The sequence below is a fragment of the Monodelphis domestica genome, chromosome 2 (assembly GCF_027887165.1).
Source record: "Monodelphis domestica isolate mMonDom1 chromosome 2, mMonDom1.pri, whole genome shotgun sequence".
Taxonomy (NCBI): domain Eukaryota; kingdom Metazoa; phylum Chordata; class Mammalia; order Didelphimorphia; family Didelphidae; genus Monodelphis; species Monodelphis domestica.
In genome coordinates, this window is record NC_077228.1 from 320,136,053 (window position 1) to 320,152,408 (window position 16,356).

Genomic DNA, 16,356 nt, shown 5'->3' on the forward strand with positions numbered 1-16,356 from the left:
AACAACTTGGAGGAATCTACAATAAAAACCACTATCCACATTCAGAGGAAAAACTGTGGGAGCAGAAACACAGAAGTGAAACAATTGCTTGAATACATGGGTCGAGGGGATGTGATTGGGGATGTAGACTCTAAATGAACATCCTAATGCAAACTCCAACAACATGGAAATATGTTCTGATCAAGAAAACAAGTATTACCCAATGAAATTGCGTGTTGGTTTCGGGAAGGTTGGTTGGAGGGAAGGGAGGGAAATAATGTGATTTTTTTAACCAAGGAATAATGTTCCAAATTTACTAAATAAACTAATTCAAATGGGAAAAAATAAAATGTTTCTTCTAGGCAATTATTCTCCAATCACCAGATTAGAGATCTTGTACTTGCTTCATAAAGGAAAATCTATAATTTAGATTTCTCCATCTTATATGTTTTCTCTTCATTAGAATTCTTAGCCATATTCTAACATGTCTTTCATTAGTTTCCCACCACAGTCACTTGGATGTGAGTGGAACTGTAGTCATGTAGGACATCCATTAAGGAAAGATAAGAAGAAAAATTTGGCTCCGATAGCTTTGGCAAAGAATCAGAAAAAATGTTTCCAAGTAAAGGGAGGGTACCTAGTGAAGACTATGAGTTCCTGATTTTGGCCTCATCATACCAATCAGAAGTATAGAAATTGTCTTCTCTTTTTTGGAATCATGGTATTGCCATGCATCAATGTGTCTAAGCACATCCTTTTTATTATCTCTCTTTTTTTTCATCACTGAGTCTTTCATTTGAGCTGGGCCAGTCTGCAGACATACTGCTCATTAATCATACATATTAACTTGAGTAGTTAAGGCTTTAAAATCCAACTTACCCCTCTCTCCACAGGGACCAGTTCCTGTTTTCAAAATGTGATGACATACGCTTCAGACACTGCTAATTAGGCCTTTCCCTTGAAAATTCATCCTGACATGTTTCAAGAACATTTTTTTCTCTTGAGTACAAGTTCATTAAATTATTAATTTCCTTTTATATGCCTTGTAGGATTCCCTGCACAATACAGTTTGCTTATATCTTAAACATTTATTAATCATGTAGTTCATGATGAATATGAAAGTTAATCAGCACAATCACTTGAATGATTCTTTTTCAATTTAAGAAATAAGAAACAGGCAGATGTCAGTGCATAGTAGGTATTATGTAGATAGATACCAAACAATAAATGAAATTTAATAAATATAATATATATGTGAATAGAGGTACTACTTAGATAGTAAAATCTTCATTATCTTCCCTAATGGTGAGAATCAGTAGCCTACAGTCCAAAAGGGAGGGATATTCCCAAATCATTTCTACTGAATTTTGAAATGCACTATTCAGCAGGATTTTTTTTTTGCAACTGCTTTGCCTTCCAAATTATGCTAAATTTTGGCTAGCATTTAAATTGGCTTGCATTCTCTGAATGCCCTCCAATTGAAAGTAGGAACAGAGGGCCTCCAAACTTTTTTTTGGTTTTGTTTTTTTTCCTCCAAACATTTTAGATGGCAAGATGATCAGATAGGGATTTTAAAACTTAAACAAAAAAATCTAGAGGAAGCATCATGGAAAGAGAGAGTAGATAGTGAATTTCAGGTCAGAGATCATCCAGAAAGTATCAGAAAAGAAGGAATTGTGATTCCCTGCTTAGGGATCCTGAAGCAAGCTACTTGTCAACGTGATGTCAGCAATAAAGGCTCCTGTTGTCTTGTCAAAATGGATGATATCTATCCTAATATGGTCATTTGTGTGGGCACAAATAATGCCACAAGGAACAAAACATTATTGCCCAAGACTTTCTTGGGCAGGAAGCTAAAGATCACAAGAACAAAGATTATGTTTTCCTTTCTCTATCCTTTGAAGAAAATGGGCACAGAAGAGAAAAATTAGTTTGGAAAATGACATCTGGCTAAAAATATGGTGTCTGAAAATAGAATTTTGATTTCTGGACCATGGCTTAAAATATAATGACAGATTCCTGCTTAGAGATTGACTATACCAAGCAAGGCTGATATGAATATCTTGCCAGGTATCTTGCAAATCTAATCAAAAGGGATTTACAATAAAATGAATGAAAAAGGAGAGGATTATATCTGTATATTCTTTAAGTTAGTTAACATAAAAAATAGTTAAAAATGAGGAAAGAGAAGAGCAGCTGAGACAACCATAAGCTTACAATATCTGAAGGATTCTCATGTGGAGGAGTGATTAGATTTATCTGTTTGACCCCAGAAGACAGAAGTAGGAGTAATGGGTGTTCATAGAGGACAATTTAGGCTTAATGTCAGGAAAAGCTTCCTACTAATTTAGTTCCAGAGTGGAAGAGTTTGTAGCTTGCCCTTCCTTGGAATCTTTAAAAGCAATGATTGGGTGACCATTTGTTGGATACATTCTAGTAAGTATTCCTTTTGAGTATGGGTTGGATTACAGGGCCACTTAGGTTTCTTTCATCTCTAAAACTTTATGATTCTCTCTTAATGCCCAATCTTGGGAGTATTTAGAATGGTAAAAAGAGCATGATTTGACAAGGTTCTGCATTTGCTGCATATCATTAGAAGAGGTAACAAAAATCATGAAAAGAAGTTGAAGAGCAGTTTATAGATAATGAAATTTTAAATTGATATTAAGGGGCTTTTTTGAGAAGTCTGGGACAATAATACAGTTTTTTGGAAAGAATCAAATTACTCTCTGAAAGGCCATTTGCTCGACTTGGATTCAGAAGAATTTGGTTCCAATATTTTTTTTTGATCTTGGGAAAGTCATTTAATCTCACTGAGCATCAGTTTCTTCATCTATGATGTAGGAAACATAAATATTTATACAACCTGCCTGACAGAAATATTGTGAGAAAAGTGTTTTGAAAACTGCCAAGTACTATGTAACTCTTACGATTAAATTAAGGAAGATATTATCATTTCCTTTTGATTCAGTTTTAACAGATCCTGATTTCTAGCAACACTAAATTGGAAAATGCATTAATTTCCCTAATGAAATTACAAAGAGACTGACTATTAAGCTTACATTGCACTAAAGCTCAGTTTTGAATCATAAAGGAAATCCATTGGACTGATGCTAGAATCCAGTTAGTTCTGACATCTTGTCAGTTCTAAAATGGAAATCTCTTTTTTCCATTGCCTTACATGGTCCCTGATTACTATTCACCTAGACTTCTCCTAACAGATCTTTCTTCTCTTATTTTCTCCTCCTCATAATCCATACTTTAAGCTATTGCCAGAATACTTTACAGGACTGCAATTTTCATTTTTTATACCCATAGCACCAAGCAGAAATTCTGGCACATACTAGGCATTTAACAAATTCTGGTGGTATTGAATTTAGTCAATATATTCATTTATCTGGCCCTTATCAGAATCAGAGGGCTATATAGGCTATTCTAGCAGGACTTCAGCATCTCTGATGTGAGGACTTTCCAAGCCCTTTTTAGGGCTACACTTAAACTATCCAGCTCTTACATATAGCTCCAAGAAGTTGTAGCATGCACTCTGATAATACCATCTCAATAGATGGGCTAAACCTAGGTGAGTGTAACTGACAGACCTCAAACCCACTGGTGAGTTAGGGGAATGTTTACCCCAAGCATATGTTTACCCCAAGCATATGAAGACTTCCCCAGTTAGAATGAATGGAAAAGAACAGTTTATTCCAATGGCCATGAAGGCAGCTGAAGCAGGCACTGTGGAGTGCTTAAAGTTTGGTCAGATATCAAAAGCAAGGCCATCCATTACATCCTGGGTCATTGCCAATTGTCCTGACTTTTGTCTTCCCACTGGACTTGGATAATTCTGGAAGAGAGAAGGGAGGTTGATGACTTTGTGTAACTCTGCCTCACTGAAATCCAGTTGGTTGAAAAGCCAAAACAGTACGCCATCATGTTAGCGGTCCTCTTTGAAAATGGGGGATGAACAATAGCAAAAACAACCAGGATGAGAAATTGGTCGGCTTTGTAGGCTACTCGACTTTATGTCTGAAGCATGAATGCTGTTGCCATATTTTAAAGCATATCTAATAAGGAATAAAATAGGTTAACGGTATCATTACTAATATTTTACTTTTAAAAAACAAACATTCCACTACCATTTTAACCCCATTGCTTTCCAAAGATGCTTTTTACCAGCTCCTTGCTTTTCATCAGTCATGGATCTTATTTCTGTTGCTATTGTGAAAGAGAAAGATTCAACTTCCATGATATTTTATGTTTTCCTGTGTAATTACCACCTCATTCACAGATGTCAGTGCCATTCAAAGCTTTGTCTTCTCTTCCTTGACACTTTCTTGATACTTTGTTTAGACTGAGCTGATATACAAGTACACACACATGCGCGCACACACACACACACACACACACACACAAAATCACTTAGGAGCAGGAAAGCATTTGAAAAGAGTCAGCTGTGTTGATGAAAAAAAGACTACTCAAGCAGGTGTATCATTTTACCAGTTCAAGTTTCAAATACCAAACATTACTTCAATCAAATTTTTACTCTAACTTTATACTCATCGTTATCATACTGAAAAAAATTTTTGTCAGCTCAGCAAGTCATCCTTTATTGGCATTCTTTACTTCTCCAGGTTCTTAGACTACTGAATGTTTATGGATCAAGTTTCCAATTTAAGACACAAAGACTAGTGTGCTGCAAGTCACATGAACATCAGGTTATTTTTATTGTTGAGATTTATTTGCTGTAATTTAATTAAATATAGTTTTGTTCTGTTGGACTGATTAATGGTACCTTTTCTTTACTTTTTCACTATGCCTTAACAGGTAAAGGGAATTAAGAGGTTTTAGGCAATTAGAAAATTTGAAAAAAAAACCATTATCCTTGGAAGAAAACACTTGCTTATTTTATTTTTATTCTTATATGGAAATATCCAAATTATGTGATTTAGACTCTCTAGATTGGTTCATCTTCACTTCACTCATGTAGGCAGAAACAAAAGCTAATAGTTGTATTAGAAAATCTTTGAGGTCTTCATTACCCACAAGAGTTTGTGAAACCTTTAAAAGTTTGTCAGGTTTCAGTACTGGAACATCAAAGACATCTAAATGAATTCTTTATTACCACTCTCCCTGCCACACACATATTAATGGTGAAGAATAGTAGCATAGATAATACAGATAATACATAATTTATTTTCATTGTTTTTACTATGTATTACATAAGTTCTTGTTATTATATATAACAAATTTACCTATAGAATAATATTTTGCTTACACTAATAAATTTTTTTGCCTTTGCCTAATTAATACCAAATAATGACAGTAGAAGGAGATACATGAAGAGTTCTGGAAGGGAAGACAACACTTTAAGGATTACAAAGCACTTTTCATACATTGACTTATTTGATCTTCAAAATAATAAGATTGGTTCATAATAATATAAAGCTTTAAAGAATGGTGAGTACTTTACCCATATTTATCTCCTTTGATATTTGCAGCAAACCTATGAAGTAGGTGTAATTATTAGTCTCATTTTACAGATGAAGGAACTGAGGCTCAGAAAGATGAAGTGATCACCCAGGAAGTATTTCAGACAGGATTTGAACTCTGGTCTTTTAAATTTTTAAATTGTTCTTTTTTTGTTTGTTTTCATCTTCAAGTTTTACTTCTTTTTAAAAATTAAATTACTTATTTTTTATTTTTTTACATTAAAATACCTAGTAATTAACTCTATCCTTCACCCCTGCCCCATTAGAGAAGGCATCATTTGATATATGTATATAGAAAATAATGTCTTGCTTATTTCCATTTATCAATGAAGTAGCTTTCATTTCTCTTTTTCTTGCCCACCTCATATCCCACCAACTTGGAAGAGAAAAACACTTGTTACAATTATGTTCAGTCAAGAAAAAACAAATACCCACATCATCCATTTCCAAAAATGTATGTCTCATTCTGTATCTTAAATCTATCTGGAATATTGGTTGGACATTGCATGGATTGAAGTTCTTAAATCCTTCAAAGTTGTTTGTCTTCTTGAATCCAAGTCTAATCCTCTATTCACTGAACCACCAGATACTAGTCAAAATGTGTCAATTGTCTATGCACAAAGTCAATAATTGGTCATTGATTATCATTTTAGAAATTAGTATACCATGTCATTTTAAGAGATTACATAATATTTTTAATAAAATCTCTGAATATAAAATATAACATGATCATGTTAAAAATTAGTCACTTCCTCAAAAACTTCAGTACATTCTAAATCCTTAATCAAAGTTTTCAGGCAAAATTAATAGTCAGATATCCAGATTATAATCTAATAAACTCACGCTCCATTATTGGGAAAATATTGTCATGATTACTATGTACAAAGTTAGACCATCAGGATATAATTAATATCTTGGAAAATTTCAGAAGTTCCCCTTATTTACCTGGAATTGTAAACATATATATGTATTTGCATGTATGTAAATATATCAAATATTCTAATCCCAATGAAAGTGTTATATGTTAACACACTTACAGCATGCTGCAAAAGTTTTACTTTCATTCATTTTGAAATATAGTAAGGTCCTGATTTATGAACACCTGTTTTATAATGTATCTCTTGTCTATAAATGGCTACCTAGGAATGATTGATTCAGCAAATTGAATTTAGTAATTTCACATCTCTACCAGAGTTTTAAAGGATATTTCTCTCCCCCTTTTAAAATTCCTTTCTCCATCTCTGCTTCAGACCACACCACTGCCTTAGATATTCCACTCTACCTAGCTCAAGTCTCTACTTTTCACTTCATTCTTATACTAGTCAAGGAATACCAACACTAGTCAAGTTTACAGTGGTGAAACTAGCAATGAGAAATTAGAAAGAGGTATGGGAAGTATCCAACCATTAAATTCATCAAACATTTTTAAGTACCTAATGTACCCAATGTGTGCAGAGCACTGTGTTTAACATTGGGTCTTTACAGAGTCTGGATAAATATGCTCCCTACTCTCAGACATAATCCAGTCTGGTGAGGGAAACAATGTTTACATAGATCCCTCTAATTGTGACAGAAAGAGGATTGTCTTTGGAATGAGAGAAACTTCAATTTGAATCCTCTCTGCTTTTTACTATCCTGACATTGGTCCTCAGGCTCCTTACCTGCAAAATGAGTAAATTAGATTAGATGATTTCTAAAATTCTTTCCAATATTTTCTCTGATATGAAGATTAGTGCCTTTGAGGTGGACAACAAGTTGTCCTGTAATGCCCAAGACTGGAAGGGTTGTTATTGACCAGGGGAATCCAGAAAGGCTTTATGAAGGAGAAGATGACATTTGAGTCAAGCTTCACATGGGCAGAAAAATCATACATGATTATGTAGAGGAATAGTGACAGGCAGCAAGGTCTAACCTTGGGAGTTTGTTGACTTTACCTTGTTGTACCTGAAACACAATATTCCATCTCCCAACTTTGGGCATTTTTCCTGGCTGTTCTCAATATCTAGAATTCTCTCTTCTAATCTCAGCTTCCTTGGCTTCCTTCAAGTCTTAGCTAAAATCCCACATTCTGTAAGAAAGATTTCCTACTCCCCCTTATTCTTAGTGTTTTTCCTCTGAAATTATCTCAAATTTATCCTATATATTTCTTGTTTGTACAAAGTTGTTTGCATGTTGTCGCCTTCATTAGAGTATAGACTCCCTGAGAGCTGGGATTCTAAAAAAATTCTTATTTTATTTGCTTTTCCATCTTTGTATCCCCAGTGTTTAGCAAAGTGTCTGGCACATAACAGATGCTTAATAAATACTGGATCAACTGACTTTGCCACTGCAGTATCTCTCTTATCTATACCTTACTCCAGGCTCATGAAAGATGCAAATACAGGACATAGATGTAGGACAATACAAGATTCATTTGGGATGTCAGAAAGCAATCTTGCTTTGAGCATTAGCATATAGCAGAAAATTATGAGGCAGTACTAAGCTGCTAGATTTGGGGGGCCTTTTCTAGGCAAAAGAATTTGGACTGCATTCAGTAGGCAGTTGGGAGTCACTAATAGTTTTTGAAAATTGTATCTTCAGAAGTATGTCTAAGGATGATTCTTTCAGTAGCAGTATTTAGGATGAATCAGAGGGGAGAAGAGAAGAAAGGCAGAAAGACATGTTGGAAGACTATTACTGTAAGCTAGATGGATGACAATAAAGGTCTCTCCTAGTGTAGTAGCAATAAGAATAGAAATCTCAGGTTGACTGGGACAAACATAGCAGAAAAAAAATCAGTGGACCTTATTCCATATAACTCTTGTAACTTCCCCACCTCCAGTAATTTGTAAGCCGATATTTTATAAAACAGGGATGGGTTGGGAGGCTGCCTAAGGAAGTAGTGTATTTCCCCCAATAGAGGTCTTCCAACCAAATCGAGAGGACCACTTGCTAGTTTTAAATGTATTTGAAGTACTTGTTTCTAAACATCCTGGATTAGGTAACTTCTAAGTTTGAGATTGTGTATATTTTCAGTTTTAGCTCCTATGTCATCTTTTTAAAAATTGGCTCTTACTCTTCCATCACACTCCAAATCCCATACGAAATGATCAGAAGATGCGAGTCTGGATAGAATATGTATATGTAGGTGACTCTCATTATGGAAATTATGATTCCAAAGATTCAAGATCTCCATACTATTACTATATATGTGTGTGTGTGTGTGTGTGTGTGTGTGTGTGTGTGTGTGTGTGTACCTTTTCCTTTCCCTATAAGAATCAGGTTTTTAAAACAGAGTGGACGGCAAGAATAGAAGGTAACATTTTTACCCACTGTCTGCTTCCTATTTTTACTAAAAACAAAACCTTAGGAAATTATTCAAAGACGCATCCTTGCTTCTAAGATAGGAGTATATAGCTATGAGACTTCATTCTGCTCTACCATGGGACAGAGAAGGAAAGAAACTCTGGCCAAAAGCAGCAGACATTGCAATGTTGACATTGCAAAAGGAATCCAATTCAATTTAGTGCTAGGCACTGTATCAAGGAACAGGGAAACAAAGGCAGAAATGAAACCTGCCCTCAATTAATAAGAGCCCCTGCCCTCAGATCTAACAGGAACACATACTTTGATATACTATATATATATATATATATATATATATATAAAGTTGAGACAAAAAGTTTTTTTAGGTTGAGGAAGGCACGAGGAACTAGGAATGAGCAGGGGTGATTAAGACATTTTTCCTGCAGAAGGTGGCACTTAAGCTGAGATTTAAAAGAAGCAAAATAGTTCAGAAAACACAGAAGAGGCGGATTCCATCCCCAAAATTGGAAATAGTTTGTGCAAAGGCCCATAGATGGGAAATGGAATGTCATATATGGGCAGAAGGTGCATTGTGGAAGAACACAGAGTGAGCATATAGGGCATAATAACACAAGTCAGAGTGGGATGGGCTTTATGGAGCCCGTCATCCTGTTGGAGATTTACAAGATGTACACAAGGAAAATGAATTCAACATATAATACAAAGAGTCAGAGAAAGACAAAGAAAAACAGAAAGAAACAGAGTCAAGGTTGTTATCACAATGAGATAAAAAAAATGGGAAAGGACCTACTTGTACAAAAAATACTTATAGCTGCTCTTTTTGTGGTAGCAAAGAATTGGAAATGGAAGAGATCTCCCTGAATTGGGGAATGGCTGAACAATTTGTGGTGTATGATGGTGATGGAATACTATTTTGCTGTAAGGAATTGTGGACAGTATGATTTCAGAAAGAACTGGAAAGACCTTCATGAACTGATGCAGAATGAAATAAGCAGAATCGGGAGAATATTGTGCACACCAACATAAATACTGTAGAACAATTAAATGTGACTTACCTACTCTCAGCTATACAAAGATCCAGAACAATTCTGAGGCACTTATGACAAAGAATACTATCTACCCCCTGAGAAAGAACTGTTAGAATCAGAAGGAAGATAAAAGCATATGATTCATCACTTGTATGTTTGAATAAACGTTTTGGGATTTTGATTTTATAAGATTATTCACTCACAAAAATTAATGAAATGATTGTCTGATAATACATGTATAACTCAAATTGAATTGTTTGCCAGCTCTGGGAGGGAGTAGGAAAGAAGGGAGGGAAAACAATCATATAACTTTGGAAAACAGGTGGAAATCTATTATATATAATTTGTAATAAATAAAAATAATAATTTTAAAAGAAACAATCAGAAGGGAGGAGAGATACAGAAAGACAGAGACAAAGAGAGCTGGAGAGGAAGAGAGGAAAAAAAAGCAAATAGTTAATGGTTATTGATTAGGCTGATAAGGAAATGTAGAAAGTGGCCCCTGAGCTATGCTTTGAAGAAAAGTAGGAATTTTATGAGAAAAGTAGTAAACTTTTTGAGCACTTAGAAAATATAAAGTATGACAAAGAGAAAGGGTGTTATTGCCTCAGCCCCTTACAGTTCTTACCTATCCACATCCTTACCAAACAACTGTCTCCAACCCATGTTCTCCTTCCCCTACCAATGGAATTCCTACCTGATGCCATGAGATATATTCCCAGTAGTTTGAAGCTAGAGAAGGTCTCATATACTCCTTACATAGAGGTGAATTAAGGGAAATCCTTCAAAGCCCTGGAAAACTATAGGAAGAAATGTGTTATAGCCAAAGTTAGAAATATTAACATATTTTCCCTTAGGAATACTATTTAAAGTAGTTGTTTATATCAATCATCATATGAAAAAATACTCTAAATCCCTCTTGATTAGAGAAATTCTCATCAAAACAACTCTGAGGTACCACTTCACACCTACCAGAGTGGCCATTATTATAGTAAAGGAAAATAATAAATGTTGGAAGGGATGTGGCAAAATTGGGACATTAATGCATTGCTGGTAGAATTGTTAATTGATACGACCATTCTGAAAGACAATTTGGAATTACACCCAAAGGGCTTTAAAAGATTGCATATTCTTTGATCCAACAATACTATTACTATGCTTTCATCCCTAAGAGATTTTAAAAATGGGAAATGTTCTGTTCATACAAAAATATTTATAGCTGTGCTTTTTGTGGTGGCAAAGAATTGGAAAATGAGGGGATGTCCTTCATTTAGGGAATAGCTGAACAAATTGTGGTATATGATGGTGATGGAATACTATTGTGTTGTAAGGAATGATGACTTCATAAAGAGCTGGAAAGACATACATGAACTGATACAGAGTGAAATAAACAGAACCAGGAGAACATTATACACAGTAACTGAAACATTGTGGGACAATCAAGTGTGATTGACTCTGCTACTAAAAGCAATGCAATGATCCAAAGAATTATGAGAAAGAATGTTATCCACATCTGGAGAAAGAACTGTGGGAGTAGAAATCCAGAAGAAAACTTATAACTTATTACTTGTTTATTTGGGTATATGAATTGGGGTTTTGGTTTTAAAAGATTACTCTGTCACAAAAATGGATAATATGGACATAAGATTTGAGTGATAATATATATATATATATATATATTTATATAGTGAAATTGCTTTTCAACTCTGGGAGGGGGATGGAAGAGGGGAGAAAGACAATAAGAATCATGTAACTATGGAAAAAATTAATAATTAAAAAAAGGAAAAAATAAAGTGGTAGTTTACTTCATAGTGAGTTTTGTTAATGTAGTCCTATATTTCAGATACAGTATAGATTAAATAGGATTGGGGGCTATCCTGGATTCATAATAGCACTGTTTCTGTGAGAAAATGAATCCAAGTGTCAAACAGCCAACTCACAAATTACCTTTGGGAACACAGCTTGTTCATAAATCAGAAGCTGCCTCTAATTTCACACATAAAGATAAAACAATCATTTTCATATTATGTATAGCTCATCAAATAAAACCAAAAATATGCCTACAAAATAGACACATTGTCCATCATTTGAATCCACTTTGAAGGTAATTTTTAAGTGCCCAAGAATGATAATTTTCTTTTGAAGATGAGTATATAGAGTCATAACTAATGATCATTGTACCTGAATTGGGCAGGGGCAGGGAGCTCCTCTTCTCAAAGAAAGAAGGATGAGTCCAGGAAGCAGAGGAAAGGGCATTGTCTCCAGAGTACTGTGAGGGCTCCATGCTACTCATTCTGTAGGGTGGGTGTGGGGGGTATGAACAGAAAGGAAAATATGATCTTGCCTTAGGAAATTACTGAAGACTCCGAGAGTGGGACAAGGCAGGGGACTTAAAAAGACACATGAGCACATACATCATTACACATTATTTATAAAGGGGACATAAGTGATTTTGTAATTCAGAATAGTGACATGCATGATTTGGTTTAGATGCCTGATAGTACAAATGAATACTTTATTTCTCTGTGTCTTATGAAACATGGACCACAATCATTATCTGACATTTGGTTAATTTAACAAATGATCACTGTGGTCAAATTAGATGATTGATCTCTCTGACTTTTTGCCCCTTCCCTCCCAAATGAGCATAGGGACCTGTTTAGAAAATAAGGAAAGATAAACAGAAATCAAACCTTTGATTCGAACTTACCATACCTAGACATACCTTCCTTCCTGCAGGAGGAGTAAATCACACCCTCAGCTGTCATTGATTTCTCCTCTCTCACTGTGCTTGTGAATTAATAAATTATAGTGCTTTCTTGTGCTAAATAAAGTTTTATTATTGATTAGACCCCACCAGGGACTAATTGCTTTTTGTTTACAAAAAGAACCAATATATTGAGTTTTAGGAAATATGCAACCTCAGACACCATAATGGATTTTATTTGTGGGTCTAGCATTAAGGATTTCTAATATTGAAATGTGTGCTCATTCTAATACTTGTTTATATCCTCTGCCCACCAAAATAGCTCCTAGGCCTAGATTTATATGAGAAAGAATACATGAAAACATAACTAATCTTGTCCCTCTATGTACTGAAAATACAGGATAAAATCAGTGCTCTAGTTATGAGTCAGGAATAACAATAATAATAATTAGCATTTCTATAGTGCTTTAAGGTTTCCAAAAAGCTTCACATTTATTCACTCATTTTATTCTCATAATAACTCTGGGATGTAGAAGCTATTATGAAATCCATTTTACAGAAGAAGAAATTGAGCAGAAGTTAGGTGACTTACCCAAGGTCAAACATCTAGTACTTGAAGCTAGAGTTGAACTTAGATCTTTTTGCTGCTATATCCAGAACTCTATTGTTACCCCACCTAGCTGCCTCTAGATGACAAGAGAAGCAATTTCCTATGAAAGTCTTAGCTTTGTATCATCCCTTTTCTAGGCAGCATAGCATGCCTTTCCTCAGTAGTGAGTTAAACACTTATATAGCACCTATTAAATGCCTGGAATTGCGCTAAGCATTATATAAATATCATCTCACTTGATCCTCACAGTCACCCTAAGACATAGGTGCTACTATTGCCACCATTTTGCAGTTGAGGAAATGGAAGCAGACAAGGATGAATTGACTTAAAGATCACTCAGTAAATGTTTGAGGCTGGATTTGAATAATGGTTTTCCTACCCAGATCTCTGTCCTCTGTGATTAAATATCCAAAAAGAGAGACGTCTCAGATTTTATTCTAAAAAGATGAAATTTAATAGAGAGAAATGTTTACATTTTTGTCTTATACTTTGGTTCAAGAAATCTCCTTCACCAATGCATGGTTTGAAAGCAGTTTTCCTGAAGAAGATTTTTAGAGTTTTAATGGATTACAGTATCAAAACAAGTCAGCCATGTTTCGTGGAAGCCAAAAAGAGACTGTGATCTTGGGATACATCAAGAAGCAGAGATTCCAGGAATAAGATTTCTAACCCTACAGTACTTTGCTTTGATCAGACCACACTTATGGTACTGCATTAAATTGGGGGCGTTACATTTTAGAATTGACATTGGTAAACTGGAGAACATTCAGCAGAGGGAAGGTAGAATGGTGAAGGGTTTCAAATCTACACTAGGTGAGGACTGGTTAGAAGACCTGGGCATGTGTAGACTGGTAAAGGGATGATATAAAGTGACATGAAAGCTGTCTTCACAGACTCAAAAGGCTATATTCTGGAAAAGGGTTTAGGTTTCTGTTTGACTTCAAAAACTAGGAGCAATAGGATTTTAAAAGGCAATTTGAGGCAGGATGTAAGGAAAATCTTCCAACAATGAAAGCTAACTAAAAGTAGACTAGGCTGCCTTTTATAGAAGTTCTCCTTCATTGAAGATATTCAAGAAAGGATGGATTATCAGGGCAACTAGGTGACCTCTATGGAAAGAGAGCCAGGCCTGGAGACAGGAGGTCATGGGTTCAAATCTAGCCTTAGATACTTCCTATCTATCAGACCCTAGGCAAGTCACTTAACCCCAGTTGCCTAGTTCTTGCAGCTCTTCTGCCTTGGAATGGACATTTAGTATCAATTCTATGACAGAAAGTAAGGGTTTTTTGTTTTTTTTAAAGAAGCATTGTCTGTTTTAGTAGAGTTTCTTTCAATGACACAGGATGATTCATAGAATCTCATGACTTCTTGGTTCTTTGAACCAAATCAGTTAACAGATAACTTAAATATAAAAATATTATTATTTAAGGAGTATATATTTCAATTAAAAAACAAAACAACTAAAAATAATCTGAGATTAAAAAGTAGGTTAATATGCAATATGCCACCATCATTTGATGGTTATGATGATAATTACAGTCATTGTTGAGCCCCAAATGAAAACACCATCAGCTGCAATGGAATTTATATTTAGATCCTCTTACAGATACCTTTAAGCAGCAGCAGGGAGAGTGGAGGATACCAATAAAATTAATATGATACAAATGTATTGCTTAGCAGCATTATTAAGAACTAGCTGGTGGCATTTAGATGATGCAACAATGATATAAAGTTGAATGAATTTAGAAATTTTGTTCTTGGATAATTTATGCTGTTACCAAAACAGTTTGAAGTATTTTCTTATCTTAAACCAACCACAACCATAACATTTGTGATTTCCATTTCTCTTTTTTTGTTTGTTTAAAGGGAAGGCGTGGCAAAACTGGACCCCCTGGAAAACCAGGACCACCAGGACCTCCTGTAAGTAAACAAGAAAAAAAGACTTTCTTTCCTCAGTAATGGCTAAAGCTTTTTGAAAACCTTTGTTTATGGTATTTTAATGCTATTTTATCTACCCTTAACTTCAACACCACAAATAAATACACATGCACCCACTCACTCCAGCAATTTCTTCTTTCTCTTCAAAAGCATCGAACTCAGCTCAAGGTGCTAAGGATCCTGAGTGCCACCCTTCTTGTAGTGGCTCAGCCTCTGTGGAGGTGGGAAGAGGTACAGGGTGCTGGGGTTGGAACCTGTACCACCTGCCCTCTGTCAGCCTCCTGGAAGTCCAAAGTTTCCTGCCTCCTGGAAGTGACTAAGAATTGCAAAGTGATATGCCCTACCTCTGTCCTTGGATTCTCTTTTCCCCCACTGTCTAAATTTCTCCCTTATGGTAAATAAAGACATTTAGAGAGATACTCAGAGACAATGAATCTCTGATTGCTTCATTTTGTATATTCCCTCAAGTCAAGCAGATTGTACATTGTAACCATCCAAACTCATTCATTCTGTGTCACTCTTCTCTATGTTCTCCCATCCATTTACCAAATTTACCAATTTACAAATCTTTCCTTGCTCTCTCCAGACAACCAGAGAATACCACCATAACTCTCTAGGTCTCTGTCAATCTGTCATCCCAAGCATCTTGCCATATGACCAACCTATATTCTCTTCTTCTCATCATTAATTGCCCTGATGGCATCTTTTCTTTGGGGTTCTTTAAGAATTTCTGCTTCCAGGGAGCAAGGACTATTTTCTCATTTTCTTTGTATTCCTAGTGCTTAGTAGGTACTTTGTAAATATTTGTTGAATTGAATGAGCCACAGAGAGACTGTTGAGTGCCCAGAACTCCAGAACTGGAAAGGATCACATATATAATGTCACTGAGGGGAAGGGAAGGGAGTAAGCATTTATGTAGCACCTATTATATGAAGGGTACCATATTAAGCACTTTAACAAATGTTTTCTCATTTGAATCTTTGCATGTTATGGATTAGGAAACTGAGCCACAGAGAGGTGGTGACCGGTGTCACATACAACTAAGTTAGATACAGAAATGGGAATGGAGCCCAGGTCTTGTGACTTCTGGTTTAGCCACTCATGCTAATACATTGAATAAGCCACTAAGCTTACTACCCAAAGGGCCACTTAGATTTTGTGCAAATGTACTAAGTGAACAGGATGAATCACAGCTGAACCATTCATTTCTGCCACTCTGGCCATCCAAGCGGATTGCCACTTTATTGATTTGACTGTGGCAATTAGCCTGAAAAGAATGGATTGAGCATCCTGGGATGC

The 16,356-nt window shown here is 35.5% G+C and overlaps 1 protein-coding gene across 4 annotated transcripts in view; it reads left to right on the forward strand.

Moving 5' to 3' along the window:
* COL19A1 (collagen type XIX alpha 1 chain) overlaps positions 1-16,356 on the forward strand; it is a 453,356-nt gene that overhangs the window by 246,711 nt on the left and 190,289 nt on the right. For all 4 annotated transcript variants that reach the window (XM_056818442.1, XM_056818444.1, XM_056818443.1 and 1 more), the window contains one exon: positions 14,986-15,039. In XM_056818442.1, coding sequence (XP_056674420.1) covers positions 14,986-15,039 — 54 coding nt within the window. The remainder of the gene's footprint in view (positions 1-14,985; positions 15,040-16,356) is intronic.